At 41.4% G+C, this 22,757-nt stretch overlaps 1 protein-coding gene across 10 annotated transcripts in view; it reads left to right on the top strand.

Moving 5' to 3' along the window:
* The window catches only part of PICALM (phosphatidylinositol binding clathrin assembly protein), a 63,672-nt gene that overhangs the window by 28,813 nt on the left and 12,102 nt on the right, over nt 1-22,757 (top strand). For 4 of the 10 annotated variants that reach the window (XM_028726003.2, XM_028725999.2, XM_028726001.2 and 1 more), the window contains 16 exons: nt 1,364-1,457; nt 2,031-2,142; nt 4,591-4,697; nt 6,477-6,518; nt 7,168-7,253; nt 8,287-8,410; nt 9,100-9,236; nt 10,915-11,015; nt 14,648-14,794; nt 15,367-15,450; nt 15,726-15,809; nt 18,376-18,483; nt 19,073-19,204; nt 19,304-19,334; nt 19,989-20,088; nt 22,689-22,712. In XM_028726003.2, coding sequence (XP_028581836.2) covers nt 1,364-1,457; nt 2,031-2,142; nt 4,591-4,697; nt 6,477-6,518; nt 7,168-7,253; nt 8,287-8,410; nt 9,100-9,236; nt 10,915-11,015; nt 14,648-14,794; nt 15,367-15,450; nt 15,726-15,809; nt 18,376-18,483; nt 19,073-19,204; nt 19,304-19,334; nt 19,989-20,088; nt 22,689-22,712 — 1,513 coding nt within the window. The remainder of the gene's footprint in view (nt 1-1,363; nt 1,458-2,030; nt 2,143-4,590; nt 4,698-6,476; nt 6,519-7,167; nt 7,254-8,286; nt 8,411-9,099; nt 9,237-10,914; nt 11,016-14,647; nt 14,795-15,366; nt 15,451-15,725; nt 15,810-18,375; nt 18,484-19,072; nt 19,205-19,303; nt 19,335-19,988; nt 20,089-22,688; nt 22,713-22,757) is intronic. The other 6 variants (XM_028726000.2, XM_028726004.2, XM_028726002.2 and 3 more) reach the window with 5 other exon arrangements.

The raw sequence follows: 22,757 nt of genomic DNA, 5'->3' as shown, positions 1-22,757 counted from the left end.
TTCCATAGAAGTCCAGCCCTTTTCTCCCATCCCTGTGCCTTGTGCTATCATGCTTTTATCCTGTCTCTGCCAGCCCTGCGTCTGTAATCACTTGGGATTGCAGTCAACTATGTAACTAGTTCTACACGCCCAAGGAAGCTTTAGATTTGTGTTATTTTAACAGCGATGCTCTGTGCTGCGTGTCAAATTTCTTTTGAAACTTTGGAAAGTTTAAAAGAAAGTATGTGATATGAACGTAAGATCCTTGCTGTGTCAGACTAGATGTCAATCTAGTCCATCATACTGCTTTAACAGTGACGATTTACTGCTTTATAGGAAGCTCATAAGCATTATTACCTAAGGGCAGAGTAGATTTGAGGGGGACAGAAGGAGAAGTTCCTTTGCATAAGCAGAACAACTCACACAGTGATTTCATTGGACACCAGCTGATACAACTTGTACTGAAAGTAGTCAAAGGTCTTGTGACTTCTGTGTTCTTGAAAATTTGAAATGACTGACGTTAAGAGTATAAAAAAATAGAAAGATCAATAGAATTCTGCTTTGCCATTTTTGTTCCTTTACTTGAGTCTAAAATGTTTAATAGTCATGACACACCTTTAAAAACTTGACTGAGACACTTAGGAACTTGGATAGCTCTTGAGTTACTCTCAACTTAGTAATGTTTCTCTTGCTGTTGATCTTCTTGCTTGTTTTCACAGCAAGTAGAATCATAAAATCATAGAGCTGGAAGGGATGCCAAAGGTCATTTAGTCCAACACCCCCCCCCCATGCAATACTTTTGAGTTTTAAGAATCTCAGCTAAAGCATCTGTGACAGATGGTCATCCAACCCCTGCTTAAAAACCTAGAGTAGGAGTGAGTTAAGTAGTTTAGCTCACAAATACAATCCATACGACTACACAATGATTTAAAATATTATAAAATGCCTTGCATATCTAAACATGAAGTTAACAAAATCCAATAACTTAACATCCAAATGAAACTGCAAAGCTTGCCGGCATTAGCACTAAGCCCCCCTTCCCCCAAACCATTTACACCTAGAGTCAAAAGGACAGAAATCCTATGGGAGTTCTCCTTGCAGGCCCACTCCCCCAACTCCTGGGGCTGGAAGTTGGGGCAAGACATCCAGTTTTCCCTGTTGTATTCAGACAAATTCCATGGACTGGGCAGAGAGTGAGAGCTGGACACAGGCCTCCTATTATCCTTAGCGGTCTGGCCTATTGCTTTTATGCATGCACATAGGTTGCAGGGGCAGGGAAAAGGGGAGGGAGAAGAGCGGAACACCCTGTGTCAGCCATCTCTGTGTGCATCATGCCAAATATGTTTTGCTTACTGGTGTGTTTCTCACTTCTCCTTTGTCTTAGTGCTGATGGAGTCATGAGGACTATGAATACTGAGAAACTCCTAAAAACAGTACCAATAATACAAAACCAGATGGATGCACTTCTTGATTTCAATGTAAGTGTTTTAGTTATGATATCGATAAAGGTTAAACTACCGATTCCTGGTTTCATAAAACACTACCTCTTAATGCCTTATAAATGCCCTGTTTATATTTCTGCCCTTTCTGGATAAAGGTAGTGAAAAAAATGTTCAAATTTAGTCTCCTATGAGGAAGAAAATGTTTGGTTCTAATATGTGTTGGTAATGCGAGCAGTAATTTTTCTGAGTTGGCAAATGCTAAATATCTTAAACTATATGTTCTCTTGGGAGCGATGGACAGATGTTCTGATAGGAACTGAGAGCACCAACTACAGTAGCAGCTTTCCCCAGCACCTGCATGGTAGTTGGGGGTCACTGGCACACCCCCTTGTCGTTTGGAAAGCCGCTTGTGTGTTTTTAAGACTTGTGCAACTGCTGCAGAATTCCCAAAGCCAACGAGAGCCTTTATTTCACCAGGTTGTCATGTCACAAATTTATAGTGCACAATGTCAAAAGGCAAGACCGATCTTTGCCCTCCATACTGAAGACAGGAGATAGCTGTGGATGTTTTTTCAAATTGAACTAACTTTTCTTTCTTCTCACTGGCAGGTCAACAGCAATGAACTTACAAATGGTGTAATTAATGCTGCCTTCATGCTTCTCTTCAAAGATGCCATTAGACTCTTTGCAGCATATAATGAAGGGATTATTAACCTGTTGGGTAAATACTACTTTTTTTACATCTCTTCATTGTACTTAGTAGGCAAGACAGTGATCTTTGTTTTGACTTCCTGCAAGACAATTTTAAACTGCCTTAAAGAGCTGCTTCTCTTTACATGTAAACAGAAATATGTAGGTGCCTAAACGCAAGCTAGTCTGGAGTATTTTTGGCATGAAAAATGACTTGCTTGAACTATAATTTTCTTGTCCAGCTACCACACAACCAATCTGCAAAGCTGACAATTTTCTCTTTGGATCTTAGGGAAGGTGACAATTTTGTTAACTAATTTAGCTTTTGGCACTCTCTCTTTAGGGCGGCTTTCATAAGTGGAATTTGTGGGTTGGAATACTTTACACTTCCTCATGGAGAGCTGCCATACCTCCAGAGGAGAGTGGAGTCGGCTAGGCATTCCTTTGTGCTTCTGAATAGGGTTTGTCCCACATACAATGTGAAAAGGAAATGCTGGAGTTGATACGGGAAAGTTAGTGTGTGGCAGTCATATATGCATTTGTACAAATAAACAATGAATCCTGTTAGGCATGGGTAGGCAACTCTTTTTGCATGCTCCTGCTTCTCTTTAATAGCATCCCAAGCAGCAGAAATATAGCAGCTGAAGCACTTAATCTTTGGAGGTAAAAAAGTTTCACCTGAAGTATTTCCAGCTTTCAGGCTGCAGTTGAAAGGGACTGGGGCAGTCAACAAGAGCAACAATGGGAAAGAGCTATTTTCTTTGTGCTATAATTTGTGGGCTTTTCAGAGACAGTTGTTTAGCTGCTGTTGGAAATAGGATGCTAGGCGAGATGGACCTTTGGTTTGATTTGGCAGAGCTGTTCCTAGATTCTTCACGCAATGTGTCTGCAACAAGATTAGTGCATGGTACTGTATGGCCCAGTTGTGCCATTATTATTATATTCACTTTGGTATACAGTATGTACCTATCTGCTAAATCTTTATGCATTGGGTTGTCCATACAGGAATGAAAGTTGATCCAGTAAAAAAGTTGAAACTACTTACTAGTACTTGGTAGGCCACTGTGGTTCTCATGGATTGCTTATAACATGAATGGTTGCTGTAAAGTAAAATGAGGATTGTGGTGCAGCATGCAGCAGAACATGCTCATTCACAACATTAGAATAACTTTGGGATTTTGTTTTGGGTTATGTTTTGTTGAGGAAAATGTTCCTATTTTGCCTGTCCTTTTTACACCATGTTGAATATTTAATTTCTATCTAAAATCATAATCATTGTGAGAGGGGGTGGTTATTGTTTTGTTTTAGTTTTATGTACTCTCTGGGTTTTTTCCACATTTTTATGCTGTGAATCGCCCTGAGATATTTGGATAAAGCTTGGTATACTACTACTATACAACAAACGCTGACAAACTCCTGCCAATAGGTGAAAGTAAAAGTAAATAATTCCCAAAGTGTGTGGATGTAAATAAATAAACTTGATTGAGTTTAGTCTGTGAACACTGAAAATTTCATTCAGTAACTCCACAATTTTGACACTTACTAGATTTGCGCAAGATTAATACCATTCCCTTCTGGCTGTTGACACCCTCTATTTTGTGCATTCACTGTAAAATAGATTTCTGGACTGAAGGAGTCACATTGCAATCACTTTTTGGTGTCTGGTTTTCTGCCTGCTCCAGGGAAATGGTCACCGTTAACAAAATCAGGCTTGAGTAAGAGGAGTTGTTCTTTAGTGCAAATTCTTAACATGTCGCCGTTCTTCAGTAATATGTCTAGAGTGACTTAAATTACAGACTTTGCAAATGCAGGGTTTTACTTTCTAACTATAACCATAGACTTAAGATTATAACTTTTACTTCAGTCTGAGAACTTGAGGCTTCCTTCTATGTCTTACTTTGAAACTGCTGTTCCTGCACCTTATCTCCAGCTCTTGAGCCTAAACATAAACACATGATAGAGTGAAGAAGAGTTTGGTGAAGGGTGAAGGTTATCCATTTGCTTGGCAAACACCTCTGATCTTTGTGACTGGTTTACTCATTTGGCTGGTTTGGATATAATGGTGAGCCATAGCTGAGGTTGGCAAAAATGAACTTAGCCCAGGCTTGCACACTCACCCCCCTCCAAAAAAAGAAAAAACCAGCTTGGCTGCACTGAGAACTTTAGAAGCTTTTGCTTCAATTTCAGATTAACTCCAGTTTGTCATGCTGTCCAAGCTGGGGTTTTTTCACTAACCATAGTTAAGGTTAACAACAGTTGAGGGTTTTGGGTGACACACCAAAATGCAATTAATAAAAAAATTAAGCAAGCTTCAAATCTCCTTGTGGCTGCACCAGAGGAGGGGGTAATGTGCAAACCAAGGAGGTGGCTAGGGTAATTCTTGTAATGGTTTAGCATTTTGTTTAAATGACATCAGCACTATTAAACTGTAAACAAACACATTGATGACTCTTATTTTTTAAATTCTCTTATTTTGTAGAAAAATACTTTGACATGAAAAAGAATCAATGCAAAGAAGGCCTTGACATATATAAGAAGTTTCTGACTAGAATGACAAGGATTTCTGAGTTTCTCAAAGTTGCAGAGGTAAAACTTACTGGTCCATCCAGTTCTGTCATCATTCAAAATGACTAAATGCTATTAATGAGAGTTTTATGGAGATCAAATGGTGATCAATATTTTTGAGCTAGAATGCTTAAAGTGAGCTGAAGACCCATCCACACTAAGTTAGGGTACAGGGAGAATATTGGTTCATTCAGAGGTGCTTAGGAGATGGATCATATGACACCAAGTAATGTATGTGAATATGAGCCTTGTGGTGGTGTACACCCAAGTATTTTGAGCTGTTACATATTGAATGGAAGGATGCACAAGTTTCATCCCTGCATGCCTTTCTTAGATAATTCCTCACATGGAAAAAAGTATACTCATGTTTTGGGGTGGAGAATTGTTCCACCTTGCATTAACTTAATATGTGTAATGCTATTTCTAAGCTTCAGTGACAATGAATGGGTTTTGAAAGGACAAATGGGATAGTTAGGGGAGAAGAGGGTCTATATCAGGGGTTGTGAGCCCATAGTCCACCTCAGGCCCACAAAGCTGCTTGAAATGCTAGCCCACAGCATATTTGGTGGTAACTTTTCTCCTCCTGTGCCAACACTGTTAGCATGTTAAAGCACTCTAGAAACGAGGGAATGCTCCTTCCTGTTTCTGCAGTGCTTTGACCTACTAGCAGTGGTGACATGCAAAAGGATGAAACTTTAGCTATTCCCACTTTTTGTTTTGGCTGTGCCCACTGCTGGCATGCAGCCCTTTAGAGGGTTACCAACAATAAATGCTGCCCTCAGACCAAAGAAGGCTAGTCATTCCTGGACTATATCTATTGTGATATCCAGCTCTCCCCACCCCCTAAAAAAAACTCAAAAGCATTTGCTGGCAAGTGTTGTGTATGCATCCTCACATCACCTGGGACAAGAAGTTGAGCTCGGAGCTCTCTCCCCTTCCCCGTAATAACACTGCAGATGGGGATAAAATTACCTTTCCACTTGCTTTTTTTCCTGGGCCCTCCTGCCTCCCATTGCCACAGCTGTAGAAGAAGCCCCAGTCTATTTCTGCAACTAAGGTGCACTGCGTAATGAGTTGGGTCACAGAGAATGTTTGTTCTGAGCTCAGTCACACATGCACCCTCCGACACACACATTCAGCTCATTGCATTGGGGAAAGAATGAGTGGCAAAGGTTCTCATAAGTTCTCTGCCCTGCTCCCTGTTTCCTTCTGCAGTTCTTTGTAGGTTGCTGCTTAAATGTAAAGGTGCAGTCTTGATGGCAGCAGCAGAGGGGTGTACACAAGCTTGCAATTTGACCAGGATTGTAGTTCCAAGGATACAAACAGCCGTCAGGAGTCCAACAGGAAACCTGTTTTATTAGCATTAACTTCGCTTATTCCATTGCTGAAATAAACTATACTGTAAACAAAAGGCCATTCCTAGTAACTCTGGTCAGGATAGATTTTGATCACTTATGCTTCAGAAAAGAGGCTCTTCATCCCCTTCTACAGCATATGACACAAAAAGTGAAGGACTGCAGAGCTGGTAAAATCTCTATGCACGTGTTTTTGGCAACATCATTAAAAATGACCTTGGCTGCTTTGGGCGTTATTGATATATACCGTTGACACACTAAAGTAAGCAAGTTTATATTTTTCTTTACAGGTTGTTGTTTTCTTTTTCTTGAGTGATACGATCCTTCATAGTGTGTAGAACAGCCTTTTTTTCCTTTCATGTTACCTTCATTGTGCTTTCTTCATCCTGTCTTTAGCCAAACATGGTTAAGGCCTATATCTTATTAAATCTATTTGTTGTTACAGCAAGTGGGGATAGACAGAGGAGACATACCAGATCTTTCTCAGGTAGATGATTTTATGCATTTGTCATGCATGTCCGTTTGGCCTTTCATAATCAGAAGACCTTGGTGTAATCACTAATGCTTTAATTGGTTGTTACCATGTTCTTAAATTGGAGGGTTTTTTAAAAAATGGGGTTTGAATCTGTTGTTGGTTCCATCGTCAGACTTCAGAACGTTTCTCAGTTGTTCTGTTTCAAAGCTAATGATCCTTGCTAAACTACTATACTTTGAAGCAGTAGGTTGCTAAATTTTAAATCAGTTTAAATTCTGTATTAGAGGTGCAGCTGTTTGTCTAAGCATTTGCACCCAAAATACTAATTCAGGTTGGCAAAGATTAATAGTGCATTAACATGTTTATGTGGCTTAGTAGCTGCTTTCAAGTCTTACCCTTGGAACATAGAGTGACTACTCATTCATGAATGTGCCATTTTTTCCTTGTGCTGTCCTTTTGTATTTCTCTTCAATGCATAGATGGTTGTTTGTTTGTTTTTTAAATGAGCAATCTAGGGCCATGTGTACCATGCAGCATTTTAAATAACATTTTGGTGATGGTGCTGCCTGTATTTACCTGCTTATTGTTGAATTCTTTGCGACTGGAGGACCTGACATTTTTTGCCTTTAATTTCTCAAAGGCTACTGATTTTCTTTTGTAGGCACCAAGCAGCCTTCTTGATGCATTGGAACAGCACTTAGCCTCCTTAGAAGGAAAGAAAATCAAAGACTCTACTGCTGCAAGCAGGCATGTTTTAAATTATCCGTGTAGTTGGCACCATATGTTGGGCAATGCTTGAAGATTCCTCAAATATGCTTCACACGTGTCCTTATTTGTAAAAATCGAAAGAATGTTACTTGTTCAGGTGTTCTTATCTGGGTGCAGTCATGGTAACACAACACCCTCTGTTATTTCCAAATTTGAACATTTCCTACGTGGCCATTTACGTTTTCCCAAACATCAAATATACATGTAATAGGTGATGTAATTAAGACCAGTTGATTTCAGCAAATCGAAAGTGTAATGGTTCGAGTTTCAAGCTGAGAGCTGGGAGACCAAGATTCAGCCAGGGTTCAAATCCCTGGGTGACCTTGACCAGTTAGTCTTTCAGCCTAACCTGCCTCACTGGGTTGCTGGCATAAGGAGAGGGAGGGGGAACCATGCATGCCACCTTGAGCTCATTGGAAGGCAAGCAGGATATTCTGCATGACTTGGCTGGATGCAGCCGACAACTGCTAGAAGAACTCAACCTGCTTATCTCTGCAAACCAACCACAACAGCAGTGCCGAAGTTTGTGGCAGCAGCTTTCTCTTGCCTTTGTCACCAATATAGCATTGGTCACACAATTTGAAATGAACTGATATAGCTTCTAGACTTCAGGACCAGTAAGGAAAATGCATGTGATCTAGGCTAGACTGAAGTGGTGTCTAACAGCGCTATGTCATTTTATCTCTCGGAAGTCCTAGAGATTGTGTGCTGCTTTGACTTTGTTTCTACAATCAGGCCAAGTGGGGCACATTCCATTGTGAATAAACTGAATCCTGAAATAGACGGAGCATGGCTGACTTCAAGTGTTTCCATCAAATTGCCCTTCCACCAAATATGTACAATCTGTACAGAAACACAGGCAAAATCTGCTTCCCAGGGTTAAGTCTACAAAAGAAAAAAGAGTCTTGTATGTTTATAGGTTGGAATAAAACAAAGCGGAGCTCTGTTGAGCATCTTTCTCTGTTGTGTCGTCTGTATAACTGCCAGGTTTCCTTCTGTCAACTTTTCCTAGGGCTACCACTCTTTCCAATGCAGTCTCCTCCCTCGCAAGCACCGGCCTGTCGCTCACCAAAGTAGATGAAAGGGAAAAACAAGCCGCACTAGAGGAAGAGCAGGCACGTTTAAAAGCTTTAAAGGTGGGCATGATTTTTCCTTTGTACTGAGTGTGGTATATAGGCTTGCCTAATGGTTGCACAGCAAGTATGAGGGACCTCAAAGCTCTCTGTCTAGCTCTGAACTCTGCCATCCCCTCCAGGACACACCCTTCGCTTGCCTTGCTCTGCATCCTCCCCTATTGCTTGTGCTTCTGAACTATGATAATACCTCTTGCTTGCCTGGATAGAGGGAGCTGTATGTCTGACCACACTCACCACTGTATGGAAAAAGATTTCCCACCCTTAGTATATACAGTGTTCAAAGACGAAAAAGCAGGCTGTGTATATAAAATAGTGGATCACAGTTGACAAGGATGGCTTGTTCACATTGATTTAAAAGCTGCCTATGAATACTTGGGTGGTTGGAACAAGCTTTCTGTCTCCCAAAAGTTGGGGGCTATATATATGAAATTAGGAGTAGAATATAGGATTATTATTTTCAAAGCCTTTAGCCTGAATTTTTTGTATACTGGACTACTGGGTCACACAGAGAACTATTCATAAGAAAATGTAAAACCACAACAATGTACACTGTTGCTCATTTGTAGTTTGCCTGCCCCCTTTTAGAGGTCTTAATAGAGCTATTTGAGGACTTTGTTCTGCTTAACTTTATCAACTGCCTAAGCAAAAAAACCCCTTTGTTTTTAAAAATTGTCTTTATTTCCCATCAGGAACAACGTCTAAAAGAACTTGCAAAGAAACCTCATAACTCCTTAACAACAGCCTCCTCTCCTGTGTCTAATGCAGCAGGAAGCATAATGACTACACCAGCCATTGACATTTTTTCCACACCTAGTTCTTCAAACAGGTATGCCCTTGATATATGTCAGAACTGCTCATAATTGGGGGGGGGGGGAAGCTTCTAGGCAGAGTACATCCTTAAAATGAGACTGTTGTGTAGATTTTATTTATTGTGTAGTTCTTTGGCTTTGACATAAGCTAACCGTAAGGTTTGTTTATCTAGTGCCAAGGGAGAATAAGCCAAACATCCTGGTTAAATGTATAAGAAAGGCAGTGATGCTTGAATGCTTAAGTATGCAACTGCTCAGGACACTCTTGCATTATCAGGAAAGCATAGAACTATGCTGTAATTTGTAGGGTTTTTTTCAGTGGTCCAGAGCTACATCTTTTTAACAGTGTCACAACCTGCATGCAATACCTGGGCCTGTCAGTATGAACTGTCCTATGCAATTAAAGATCCTTAGGATTTTGGATTTTTTGTTTTTGCATTAAACAGGTTATGGGCAGGGGTTAACATTCAGTGCACGCTGCTGATCCAGCATTGATGATCTACAAAAGTATGAGACGCTCCATTGTGCAAACACACATGTATTCTCTAGATCAGTGTTTCCCAACCTTGTGCCTCCAGCTGTTTTTGGACTACAATTCCCATCATCCCTTGCCACTGGTCTTGCTAGTCAGGGATGATGGGAGTTGTAGTTCAAAAACAGCTGGAGGCACAAGGTTGGGAAACACTGCTCTAGATCAGTGCTTCTCAAGCTATCTGATGTGGTGGACCACCTCCAATTCGCCAGGGACTGTTACCATATTTGGTCCCTTTAGCTTCCCATCTAACCTGGGTTGTGGTGGTCACTGGGGATTGGCAGCTGATGGGTCATGGACTGGCACCAGTCTGTGGACCACCACTTTGAGTAGCACTGCTCCAAACTCTATAAAGCCTCTCAAAAAGATGTAAAACTGGAGTTTTAATATGAAATTGTTTGCAGTGAAAAGCACTGTGTGTTATGGTGCCACATGGATACCATCACCAGCAATTGTGGACTTGACCTACGAGCACTGCTTTGTTATAGAAGTGCTGGAGGAGAACAGTACAACAGTCAGTGTACTGTTGATGCAGTCTGATACCCAGAATGGTTTGCGTGGTGGGACCTCACAATATGACTGTGTGCACTGTTGCTTTGACTCTAAGCAGCAAAAATAAACATGAGTTTAGCCCAACCAAATGAATGCTTCATTACATCTGCATTTCTGCAAACTGCAAAACTTGCAGCATAGCCTTTAAAAACAGAAGAATTATTGGCAAATGAAACCTCCTAAGTATCTGTGTGAATCTCCCACTTGTGCTATATATTCAGTGCAACTAGTAGGAGCAATAAACCTGTGCTAGCATGTGAAGAACCACACAACTAATTTGATGAGCCCAGGGAGTCATTGTGCTTTTGTCACTCCAATGGTATGCCTCCCTCCTCCCAAATAATACCTTACAGCAAGCTGCCTTTGATACTGGAAAGAGATGGGGGTGGCTGCGGTTCCAAAAGGAAAAAGTCAATCCCCCTGGGCATGTTGAAGCCTCCTTTTGATCCTGGCCTTGGATATCCAGTGAGCTAAATTTTGCCACATTTCATGCATGCACACACATTCCATTTAGGAAAACACTATGATAGTTTGAATAGCTTTGCTAAGTTTTATGAAAGAAAGGCAATGTTGCTCAAGTCTTTGATAGTTGCCCTCATCTGTTTCCATAGTACATCAAAGCTGCCAAATGACCTCCTTGATTTGCAGCCAACCTTTCATCCGTCTGTGCATCCTATATCCTCTGCGCCACAAGTAGGAGGGACCTGGGGAGGTAAGAAACTCACAGTTAAATCCCAGTTTTGGTTACTTCATAGTCACTCATAACCATCAGTAATATTTCATAGACTCTTAAGCTTTCCTGCCTTATTAAAATAGGTAAAAAGATTTTTTTAAAAAATGTCTGGGCAGATAATTCTTCACACCGTATTTTGAAGGATCGGAAACAAAACATGGTGTATCATAGCACATAGCGTAACTTCCTGTTTAGGTCCAATCATAGTTGTATCTTTGTAGTCATTGTGAGTTATTGTGAGCCTTGATTTCAGGTAAGTCTGGACTATGGAGCGAAGTCCAGAGTATCAGAATGATTCACCTTTGCTCTGTAAACACTAATTTGAAATGCTTGCAGGGCCATCTGATTTCCTGTAAAATCTTACGTGAACATCCCAGAGCTGGTGCATTGCACAGGCCTTGCCTCCAAAGGCAGACAGCTTAGAAGCTCCTTACATGCTGGGCAACCCCTGACACAAAAGAGCTCTCCACCTTCTCTGGATTTAACTTGCGCAGTTTCAACAAGCCTGCCTTCATGTGTGTATGGCTAAAATCACACAAGTCAAACATGCATAAGATGTGACCTACCGTGTTGCACTTTTCAGTTGCTTAAGCCATTCAGATTAAATTAAGCCATTTAATACGTTGGGTAATACCTCAACACCTCCCCCCCCCCCCCCAGTGTAATATCAATCAATCATTTTATTTGTATGCTGCCTTTCCAAAATTAAAACCATGGTCAAGGCATCTGTCTACTAGGCAAAGTTGCTCATGTTGGGGCTTCATTCCCTCAAACGAGCCTTCTTGTAGCAATGCACCTTCTATCATGTCCTCTGCCCCCTCCCCCGGAAGTATATGCAGTAATTTGGCCAAGTTGCCTTTAATACTTGTCCTTTCTTGTTCATAGCTTTGACAGCCTTGCACTCTCTTACTCTGGCCGCAAAATATTTTGTGGGATAGCGGAGGGCCAGGCAAGATGATAGACATGTTTTTCTGGTAGCTTCGTTCATGCTTGTGGTTGCTGAAGTAGAATAAGCATATTCTGTTTTTGTGGACAAATCCTTGCTGAAGATGTTAACTAGAATTATTTAGAAATGGGTAGAATTTTCTGTATGAAGAATGTAAGCCTGCTTTTCAGGGTTTTTCTTTCAGAAGATGGTAGACCACGTTTAGGCTTCTCCCCCCCCCCCTTTTTTTTAATCACTTGATAAATAAGTTCTACTTAAATGTAATCCGTACAGCAGGAGTGGGAAATCTTTTGAGCCCAAGGGCCATATTCTGTCATGGACAACCTTCGTGGGGCCAGAAGCAGCAGTGGGCGGGCCGACAAATGTGGCTCTTGCCATTGTGCAGTCAGCTGCAATAGCCACAAAAAGGTTTCTTTGTGTATGCTCACATCTCTTCATCTCAGCAAACATCATCACAGTTCATGACCACTTTTCAGCCAGGCAAAAGTATTTGAGGAGGGTGTAGCAGAGGCGTGGTGGGGTGGCACAGCATGGACAGAGTCCTGAGGACTGAGGAGAGAGGCCCAGAACGCTACATTTGTCCTCCAGGCCTGAGGTTTCGCACCCCTGTCCTATAGCTGTGATTGGCAATTTGTTTTTCATTACCATTGTGCAGGAAGTAAATTTCTCAGCTGTTTTACATCTTGTTTTGGGGGTATCAGAAAATTGTTTTGAGAGGTGGTTCTGACCTGGAAGTTAAAGTACAGCCCAGGAAACAGAAATGTGAGGGAAGAAAGAAACGTAACAAATTATGGGAAACAGAAATTTAAACAAAACTCTACTACAGTGGTGCCTCGCAAGACGAAAAGAATCTGTTCCGCGATTCTCTTCGTCTAGCGGTTTTTTCGTCTTGCGAAGCAACCCTATTAGCGGCTTAGCGGATCAGTGCTATTAGCGGTTTAGCGGCTATTAAAGGCTTAGCTGCTAAAAGGCTATTAGCAGCTTAGCGGCTTAGAAAAAGGTGGGGGAAAGCGAAAAAAAATCGCAAGACTTGCAAGACGTTTTCGTCTTGCGAAACAAGCCCATAGGGAAAATCGTCTTGCGAAGCAACTCAAAAACGGAAAACCCTTTCGTCTAGCGGGTTTTCCGTCTTGCGAGGCATTCGTCTTGTGGGGCACCACTGTACCCTTATGATTGACCAAGAGTTTGAAGGAGAGTGGAAGCAAGTTTGAGTGGGTTGGTTAGAGTTGGAGCACGCTTGGCCAATTTAAGGCTTCAGTCAGAAATAAGACAAAATGGAGAGGGCTGCGGTAAGACTCCAGAAACTGAACAGAGCAGGCTGGAAACAGCTTTACTGCTACACACTGAACAGGGAAATAGTTTAGACAAGGTTTAGCTGGATGTATTTGCTTATATGTTTATTCGGTCTTCTGGTTGACTGATTAGAAAAAAACCTCTAAATTACTGCCTTACAGAAAACCTTTAGTACAAACTGCTTTTTTTTTTTTTTTTTTTTTTTTTTGGTCTGATGTCTTGTTTTGTCTGCAGTCTTGTTCATCCCACACCTAATTTCCTCACCATCCTATCTAGTAAAGAGAGCTGTTCCAGAGGCAATCAGGGATAAAAAAAAATCCGCTTAGTTATAGCAGTGAAGACCAAAGGAGAGGTTGGGTTAGCCGAGTTACTCTCCTCCTTCTCATAGTGTAGGCTGCAGCCTGTGCCATCACATGTGTTTTGAACTGAGTGAGGGCTGCATGACTTTAGCCTAAATATTAATTCTCTAGCAGCTTTATCACACCATGTTAAACCATAGTTAATAGTTTACCATGAATGGGCAGGTGGCGTCTTCTTTGCTCCTCCCCTAGTGCATGCAGGAGCAGCAAACCATGACCCCTTAGTGTTGCTTCCATACCAGAGATGGTGGCTTGCTTTGCTACAAACCGCAATGTTAAATCAAGGTTTGTTCTTGACTTACCAGTTGTGTTTTGTTTAGATGACTTTTAAAAGTAAAATAGTTGTTTATTGCTTTGACATCTGCTGGGAGGGCGTTCCACAGGGCAGGCGCCACTACCAAGAAGGCCCTCTGCCTGGTTCCCTGTAACCTTATTTCTCGCAATGAGGGAACCGCCAGAAGGCCCTCGGCACTGGATCTCAGTGTCCAGGCTGAACGATGGGGGTGGAGACGCTCCTTCAGGTATACTATGGTTTACCGTGGTGTATGAACTGAGTCCAGAAGTCAAAACAGCAAGGTTTTTTTTTTTAGAGATAAAAAGGCATTTAAGAAAGGAAATTGTATGGGCATAGTGAGGGCTCATGGCAAATCTTGGGGAAAGCCCAGGGGCTGGGGGTGGATGATCCAAGTTAGAGGTGCTGCACTGAAGGGATTCTTCTATATCAAAGGTGTTGTGCAGTATGTTGTAGGTGGATTCTGACTTCCAGAGACCAGAGTATTAAGACAAGTGTCCTTTTCAGGAAATACCTGAATCAAGATAACTTAGAGAATGCCTGTTACCTCTTGCCAATAAGCCATTTATGTAGGTGTTGGGGGAAAATGCAAACTGACACTCTTAAAGCAAAACTGACTTACAGAACTGCTTATGCCGTTCCTGATTACTAATGCACAGCTAACCTGGTCCCCCACCCCCTTTCCTCTTCTTCTCCTTCTTGCTCTGCTTGGACTGCACAGATCCTTTCACTTCTACTGCTGACGCTGTTGATGATGCTGTTCCAAGCCTAAATCCTTTCCTCACAAAATCTAGCGATCACCTCTCTGTCTCTTCTGACGTACTACCCACTTACACTTCTAGGACACCAACTCATGAGATGTTCGTTGGTAATGTACCATCTGACTGGCTTTTCCCTTTCTCTTAACTATCAGAGCAAATTTAGGATTTTCAAAAGAGAGAAAAGAGTTTGAGTTCCCTTCCCAGTTGTAAATACATGACCTACAGAATGTAGTGCAGTGGTAGCTGTGTAAATTCAGATGGGCAACTACTTAGGGATTGAGGGTGGAGAGAGGAGACTTTATATTCCTTCCCAGCTTTATTGTTTTATTTTATAATATAATATTTATAATATTTTATCTAATATTTGTAAAACAACAACAAAAACAACACCCAGAGGTTACTGAATTGGGGACAGTTCCCCCCTAAAAGCAGGCAAGCCTTTGCTACAGGCATATCAACTACAGTGTTGCTCATCTAAATGAGCCACATATAGAGTTGCCCTACCTATTGTGTGTAGTATGCAGTCCATGGGGTAATCTTTATGTCCAGCTATGTACTCTTGGCCGCATGGAGTTTCCATTCCAAGCTAGATGTGGCACAATTTGACCTCCAGAAGCGTAAATTCTAAGATTACCATGTCATCGTATGACTTTCGATTTAACTCTTTCTGGTTCTCTAGATCGCTTCAATCCATTTACTGAATCAAACCCCTTTGTGGAAACCAAATATGCATCCACTTTTCAGCTCTGTCACTTTACTTCAGGTATAATACAAATGCCTTGAGGGTTTTACACTTGCTTGTTTTCAGAGGTGTAAAACATGGCATTTGATGATGTCCCCCCCCCCTGTCTTTAGATAGTGTAAAATCTTCCCTTTTTTTAGAAGTTGTTGCTAGATTGCTTGTGTGTGTGTTATAGGTCACGTAGTTGTTGTCTTAACTTAGTGTCCAAATAATTGGTTAAGCAGATAAGAGTGTCCTGTTCCTTTCTTTCTGTAACTGTTCCTTCTTTGCTCTTCTGCTTCCTATGCCTTTATCAGATTCTTTTTGTGGTCCTCAAGCTTATCCTCCTAACGCTTCCCATTTCCGCAGTGAGCCCTCAACTGTAGCTGGCCTATTTGGAGGTAGGTAAGAGGCTTTTGAAGCCCAGGAACTTGGTTTAATTATGTAAACTTGGGTAAAATTATGCAGACATGCCCATTTCATTTTGTAAGCAAGCTGGAGAGTTGTATGCATTTCATTAGCTGATCAATACTTAAAAATAATTCCAAAACTGATGCATCAAAATGGGTCCAGCTTGTTTTTTAAAATAACTTAGCCTGTCCTTGCTGAAAAGGTTGCAAATCTAAAGACTGCTTTAATCAGTTTTCCACTGTATCACTTTTTGGTCGTGGAAAATCACAGATTGAAATGAGTGGCAATTGACAGCGATTTGGCGGGTGCGCTTCTAAAGCACCCAGCATGACATTATAACTTAAAGCCACTGTCTTTATTTTCTTTTTTCCTGGAAATGTTTTAGCTTTAATTATAAGAACTTTGCAAACATTGATCCCATAAAACAGGCATATTGCACAAAACAGGCACATTAAGTTGTGTGTGTGTGTGTGTGTGTGTGTGTGTGTGTCCTTGTCCTTGTCCTTGTCCTTATCCTTATCCTTGTCCTTGTCCGTGTCCGTGTCCTTGTCCTTGCAAGCATGCACTGCTCTCTCTGAAATGGGCCAACTGTACTTAGTGCAACAAGTTTCCTTGTGGAACAGTGCCCAGTGCTGTTTTTGATTTAGCCATCACAGTGCTAGCGTAATACATGTGCCAGTCTTGAGAACTTAAGGACCATTTGGATCAGATCAAAGGTCCATCAAGTCCATCTTGGGATGCTCACAAGCAAGAGCGTGGTAGTGATGACCTCCCCTTGTTCCTCATTGAAGTTTGATCCATTTCTGTCTTGATTATCGATAGCCAGTACAGTGGTACCTCGCAAGACGAATGCCTCGCAAGACAAAAAACTCGCTAGACGAAAGGGTTTTTTGTTTTTTGAGCTGCTTCGCAAGACGATTTTCCCTATGGGCTTGCTTCATAAGACGGAAACGTCTTGCAAGTTTGTTTCCTTTTTCTTAACACCGTTAATACAGTTGCGACTTGACTTCGAGGAGCAACTCATAGAACCTTTTTTGAGGTTTTTAAAGACTTTGGTGATTTTTGGAGCTTTTCCAAAACTTTCCCGACACCGTGCTTCGCAAGACGAAAAAAATCGCAAGACGACAAAACTCGTGGAACGAATTAATTTCGTCTTGCGAGGCACCACTGTAATGAGAACTGAACTGTCTTGTTATAACAAATTCTGTTGTGTTTTGCCTTTTATCCTGAATCTGCTGAAATTTCACTGGCTGCCTCTCATGCTATAGTCAGTGCCTAACTTCCAGTGTTCTGCTGGTCAATACTGTTCATCACTATTAAATTCTATTGTGCCCCTGTTGTTTCTTCTAAACTGTCTTCAGTTTTCCTTTGTAGGGAAAAATGCTGCATCCTGTAATGACTTTAGTGCCTCTCTTCTGTGCTATCTACAGCTTTATAAACTAGGCTGGGGGAGCAACCAGAGTTGCTCACACTATACAAGATGTTGAAAGGACCATATGTTTATATAATAAATGTGTATTTCAATCCCTTGCCACCTTAGTCCACCTTTATGTTTCCCATTTCTTCTGTTGCATGGTACTGATCTGATTAGGGGAGCCTTCTGGAGCAGACAGTCTGTACAGGATTTTAGCAGTATAGTGTCTCGTAATAGAATGAGGAAACCTGGTGCTATATGCAGCTTTAGCATTCTGCCTGAAGAAACTGGTAGCTGCTACATGTCAAACTACCGAGTTGCTTTCAGTGCTGAAGTCGCCATAAGCATTCATGTAATACTGCAACTACATGATTTTTTTTAAAAAAAACCTATCCATTTTAGCAAGAAGTTCTCAAGTCTCTAAAAAGCAAAATAGGTCATATTGGTGCCAGGTGGAAATGAATTTTAAAACACGTGCCTGACTGTGCTAATGGGCATTTTATTCAGAATCCTCAGGATTAAAGTAGGTGATATGTAGGTCCTAAGTCCCATTGATATGTTTGGGATGTAGCAATTTATGTGCCTGGGAAAATGTCTGAAAATGGGGGGGGGGTAGGGGGTAAAGTTGGGAGCACCAGTGAGTGATTTTGAATACAGCTGCATCCCAGAGGTGACAATTTTGCAAGTAGTGAACTGAAATAGGAAACTAGGAGTCTATTATCGCTTCAAACTAAATCTGCTCTCAGATAGTATAGCAGTGGCAAAATTGAATAACTGCACCAGGCCATCTTGTTTTGAAAAATTCTGCCTTAAAGGGCTGAAACTGAAAAGGCTTACTAGTACTGCAGAATTCTTGCTGTGAAGCCTACTCCAGTGTCTTTTTTTTGCAGGGGGGGGGGAGGTGTTGTTGCTCCTTGCCTATATGCAACATGCAAACTTGAGTCCATCAGTTCTTGCCTCATGGGTTATTCCTCTCCAGTTGCAGTAACATGCAGTTCTGCAAAGAAAGCTTTCTTTGCAGGCTCCTTTTCAATGTCTGAATGCCCATAATCCTTTTATGGCTATAGAGCTGCTACTTACATGCAAGTTGAGAGTTCACATACTGCATATAAATAAGCTCTTTTTAAATGTCTTGTTTGTAGGGTTCACCCAGTCTCCTGTTGCTCCATCGCAGCCCTCAGCAGGCCTTAATGTTGACTTTGAGTCTGTGTTTGGCAACAAAACTTCAAATGTACCTTTGGATTCTGGTGGTAGGTCTTCCTTTCTTTCTTTTTAAAGTACCCTTTTTTAAATACTGCTCAAAGATGTGCAAAAATCGCACTGGCTGATGGAACATTTGGTGCCAGCCTTTAAAAAGCTGTTTGGATCTTTTGGCTTGTTAAAAAGGGTTAACACATTTGTTTTGGATTAAGCTTTCATGGACAACTTCCTATGATGCCTCAACCTTTTCAGAAATCTGATAAAGTAGTTTCTCATCCACAAAAGCTTACGCTACAATAAATCTGTATTGTTGCTTGAGACATTTTACTGAAACAGCAAGGAAGACTAGGCCAGGGCCCTGAAAAGGCCACCAACTTTGCCTTGACTTCTGTGGCAGAAAGACAGCATATAAATGCAATCAATCAATCAGTGTTTTCCTGCTGCTGCCAGTGCTCTTACAATTTATGTTTGGATCTTGGGTACTGAATGTATGGATTTTCCATTTCTTCACTGCAAAATAACAGTAACAACAATTGCAGCTTTATACCATTTAGACTTTAAAAATACTGATTTTAAGATGTCTCATGCTACGTTGATATGGATTCCATTGCATTTAATACTACTTGGCTTTTCTTAAAGGGTTTGATGAATTAGGTGGACTCCTAAAACCGACAGTGGCCTCTCAAAACCAGAGTCTTCCAACTTCAAAAGGTCCACCTAACAAGTTAGTGTTGGATGATCTGGATTCATCTTTAGCCAATCTTGTGGGCAGTAAGTATAGCTTATGTAAAGTTTACAGTACCAACTCTTTGGATAATTGAAATAAGTGAATGGACAGCTTCCAATTGTTTATTTCTTGCTTTGTAACAGATCTGGGCATTGGAAATGGAACAACTAAAAAGTGAGTATTTCTCATTGCAGCAGTGCAGGTGTTTTAACCCATTGAGCACATCTTTGCAGCAATTTTGTACAGCAAATGCAGACTAAGGTTCTTGAGATGAACCTGGCAGTGAGGGTGTAACACTGCCCCTTTCCTCTCCCAGGTTTTCCATTTCTGAGTAGGATAGCAAATGTCTTTGAAGGGGGTGGGAGCAGGAGAACTCTGATGAGGGAAGCTGTATATGAACAATTAATCTTATCTATCCATATCTTGCAATGAATCAGTTCACCTCCAGATTACAGACTTCTAGGTACCCAAGTCCAATTATCCAGGGACTGTACACTCTCTTTGCCTGCTCTCTTGCTTCTTTCTGCATGTTTGCCTTAGACTTGGCCCCTTTGGCCTATTTATGTGAGGCTTGAGCCAATTGTGTGCTGCTGGTGTCTCTAGAGTGGTGTGCATAAATGGATAGTATTTGCCTTCATTTTTATCTATTTTTGGAGGCTTGAACAGGGAGATGTTGAGGTACATGGTTTCAGGATGAGAAATATTGCTCTAACCTTGTTTAAACTTCATTTATTTTTAAACGTGTCTGCAAGAAAGGCAGCTAGATTCCCCTCCATCCCCTGGATTTAAGATCTTTCTTTTCTTTTTTCTTTTCTTTTTTCTTTTAAGTGATGTGAACTGGACACAGCCGGGAGAAAAGAAACTAACTGGAGGCTCCAACTGGCAACCCAAAGTTGCACCAACAACAGCATGGAACACTCCAACAATGGTAAGCAGTTGCTGTAGGCATATTGAAAGGATTCCAGCAGCTCAAAATACACTGTGAAAGTGTAGGAGGACTATAGGAATTTTGTCAGGAGAGGCAGAGAATCTTAGAACTTACTGTGGGAGCCTAAAACAACCTGACATGTTTCATTTAGGTGATATTTAATTGGATATTTATTGGCTAGAGTCATCCCAGTGGTGTCAGGTTTGTGTTTTAAGGTTAGCAACCTGGGGACTCAAACATACTGTGCTCATATAGTATCCTTGAGTGATGTAAAGGTCTCATGGCATCGACAGCCTCATGACAATTGCACAGAAAAATGTGTATCTAACCTGGACTGCCATACTCGAAACAGGTTGAAGTTTTAATCCATTTATCTCACCACTATGATACTTCAATATAAGCATACACAAAAGGGGTTGAGATGAATTTTAACCATTGATTATATCAGGGATGGAACGGAGGCAACATTCTCTGGTGGGCAACTTTCAAGGGCCTGCATGTCAGTGGTAGGTGGAGCCAGAGGCAAAAGTAGGCGGAGCAACATATATGACTATTCCGTTAGTACCATAACTGGAATCTAGCCTGTGTAAACGCCAGAGGTTTCTACACATGCACGCAGGCAAGAATCATTATCCTAGTTGAAGGATACATTGCAGCCATGTGGAATCGCCTGAAGAAGGTGCAGAGCAGGACCACATTTGAGGGACATGGCCACATTTGGCCTCTGGGCCTGAGGTTCCTTACCCCTGGTTCATATGAAGCCAGGAAATAGCTCAGGTGAAATGGGGAAGTCTGGCTTAGTACAAGCAAGGAATGAAGCACTGGAGCCATCAAAAGGGGGATGAGTGAAGAAGGAATGCTCAGCCCCAGCACTTGTTCACAGCTTTATGAAACATGTATTAGGAAGCCAGGAAAGATGATTTAAATCAAGAACAAAGTTTGTGAGAGAGGTTGCACTGAGAGAGAGACTGGTTTTGTGCGAAGTCAGCCAGTGATTTTTGTTGACTCTGGATTTGAACCCAGGTCTCCTGGTGCCAAGTCAATGCCCAATCCACTGCACCATGCTGACTTTTAATAAAGGTATATTCTAATGAGGGAAGCATCATAATTTAAAGTGTTATTTAATCATAAGCCCTGTGAAAGGAGACCTATGTTGGATATTAAGCCTTCACCAGAAGCTGTGTATTTTGAGGCGCATTGTTCCTTGAAGCCTGAGCAATCTCTTAAAAGAGAAACAATTGTAGTCTCAGTAGGTCATAAAGGACTTGCAGGGGCAGGAGCCCTCCACATCCCAAAAGTGCTCTAAAAGGTTCCAAGCTGTGACTTCTGCAGATCCATGTGATGGCACAAAAGCCACAAAGGAGGATTTGAATTGTACTAATAAGATATGGTGTGACTGAAAGCAAGGCAGGGAGCAAAAACTTCATGTCCGATGCTGCCTGTATTGTCATATAACTTGTTAAGAGAAATTGGAAAGAGATGCCTCATGTGTTCGATCAGTTGCCTTCTTGCTGTTGACTTGCCTGCAGGAAAATAATAATAGGTGACGGTTGCTAGCCTGGTGTATTTTTTTAACATGCTTGGAAGTGGTGGCTCATAATCATTTACCAGTAGGTATATGTGGCTTTTCAAGTAATAAATACTACAACTCTGGGCAGGCATGTGTGACAGGAGAGGATAACTGTCGAAGGAGGGCTAGTGTTAAAAGCTACAGAGAACAGCTTTTTGCCTCTAATACAATCAGGATCAAATGCGTAAGGCCATCTACACTGCTATGAATTAAGCATGTGCTAACTGCTAGACATTCTGGCCTGCCTGTGCTACTATTTTTGTGCTTTAAAATGGGAACTTAGTGACTGAACTGGGCACCATTCCAGCCATGTGTGTTTTGAGATAATGGTCATTTGACAATGACCTTCAAATGCCACTTTCCCACCCAACGTTAGCTGTAACCTTTATAAACTACTTGGGAGAAAGACACTCGTAAAAGGAGGGGCGGCTTGAGTACCCTGTCCTTCCCTCCAGACCTCTCCAGCAAATGTTCCAGCCCATGCACTAGCCTTGTAAGGGAAATCTGATTCAGAGTCCCACTTTTCATTCCTGGAGACGGTTGCTTCTAAATGTTTAATAAATTCCTTTTAGGAGCTGTGCTGAACTGCCTTGTGACACAGCTCCTGTCTGATAAGTCTCACCTGAAAATATGAGATTCCTAAACAGTTTTCATGAGCTGTTAGAATAGGAAGGACTAACTCACTTCCATTCATCCTCTGCCTTAACTCTGTTTGTCCTGTTCTGGTTCCCTTGTGAGTGCTTTCCCTTTAATTGGTACTGGTAGATTCCAGTATTTATGGAAAACTTGCCAACACAAAGCATGTGAAAAACATGTACAAATGCAGAGGTCGTGTTGTGGCTTCGTCAACCTTGTCTGTGTCCTTTTTACCAGATGCTTAAGTGGCTTTGGATTACAAAAATTATATTTTGGGGAGGGGTTTAAACTCACTTTTTGACTAAAATGCTCTGTGTGTATATTCTGTTGTGTAAGTACTCATTTCTAATCCAGTGTTATTGCATTATGTAATTGTTCTTCCGGGGGAAAACAGAATGGCATGCATTTTCCACAATACGTAAGTGAACAAAACCTGCAGCCTTTTTTTTTTCTTTTTTGCAAT

Source organism: Podarcis muralis, chromosome 4, assembly GCF_964188315.1.
Source record: "Podarcis muralis chromosome 4, rPodMur119.hap1.1, whole genome shotgun sequence".
Taxonomy (NCBI): Eukaryota; Metazoa; Chordata; class Lepidosauria; order Squamata; family Lacertidae; genus Podarcis; species Podarcis muralis.
This window is presented reverse-complemented; position numbering and strand designations above follow the sequence as displayed.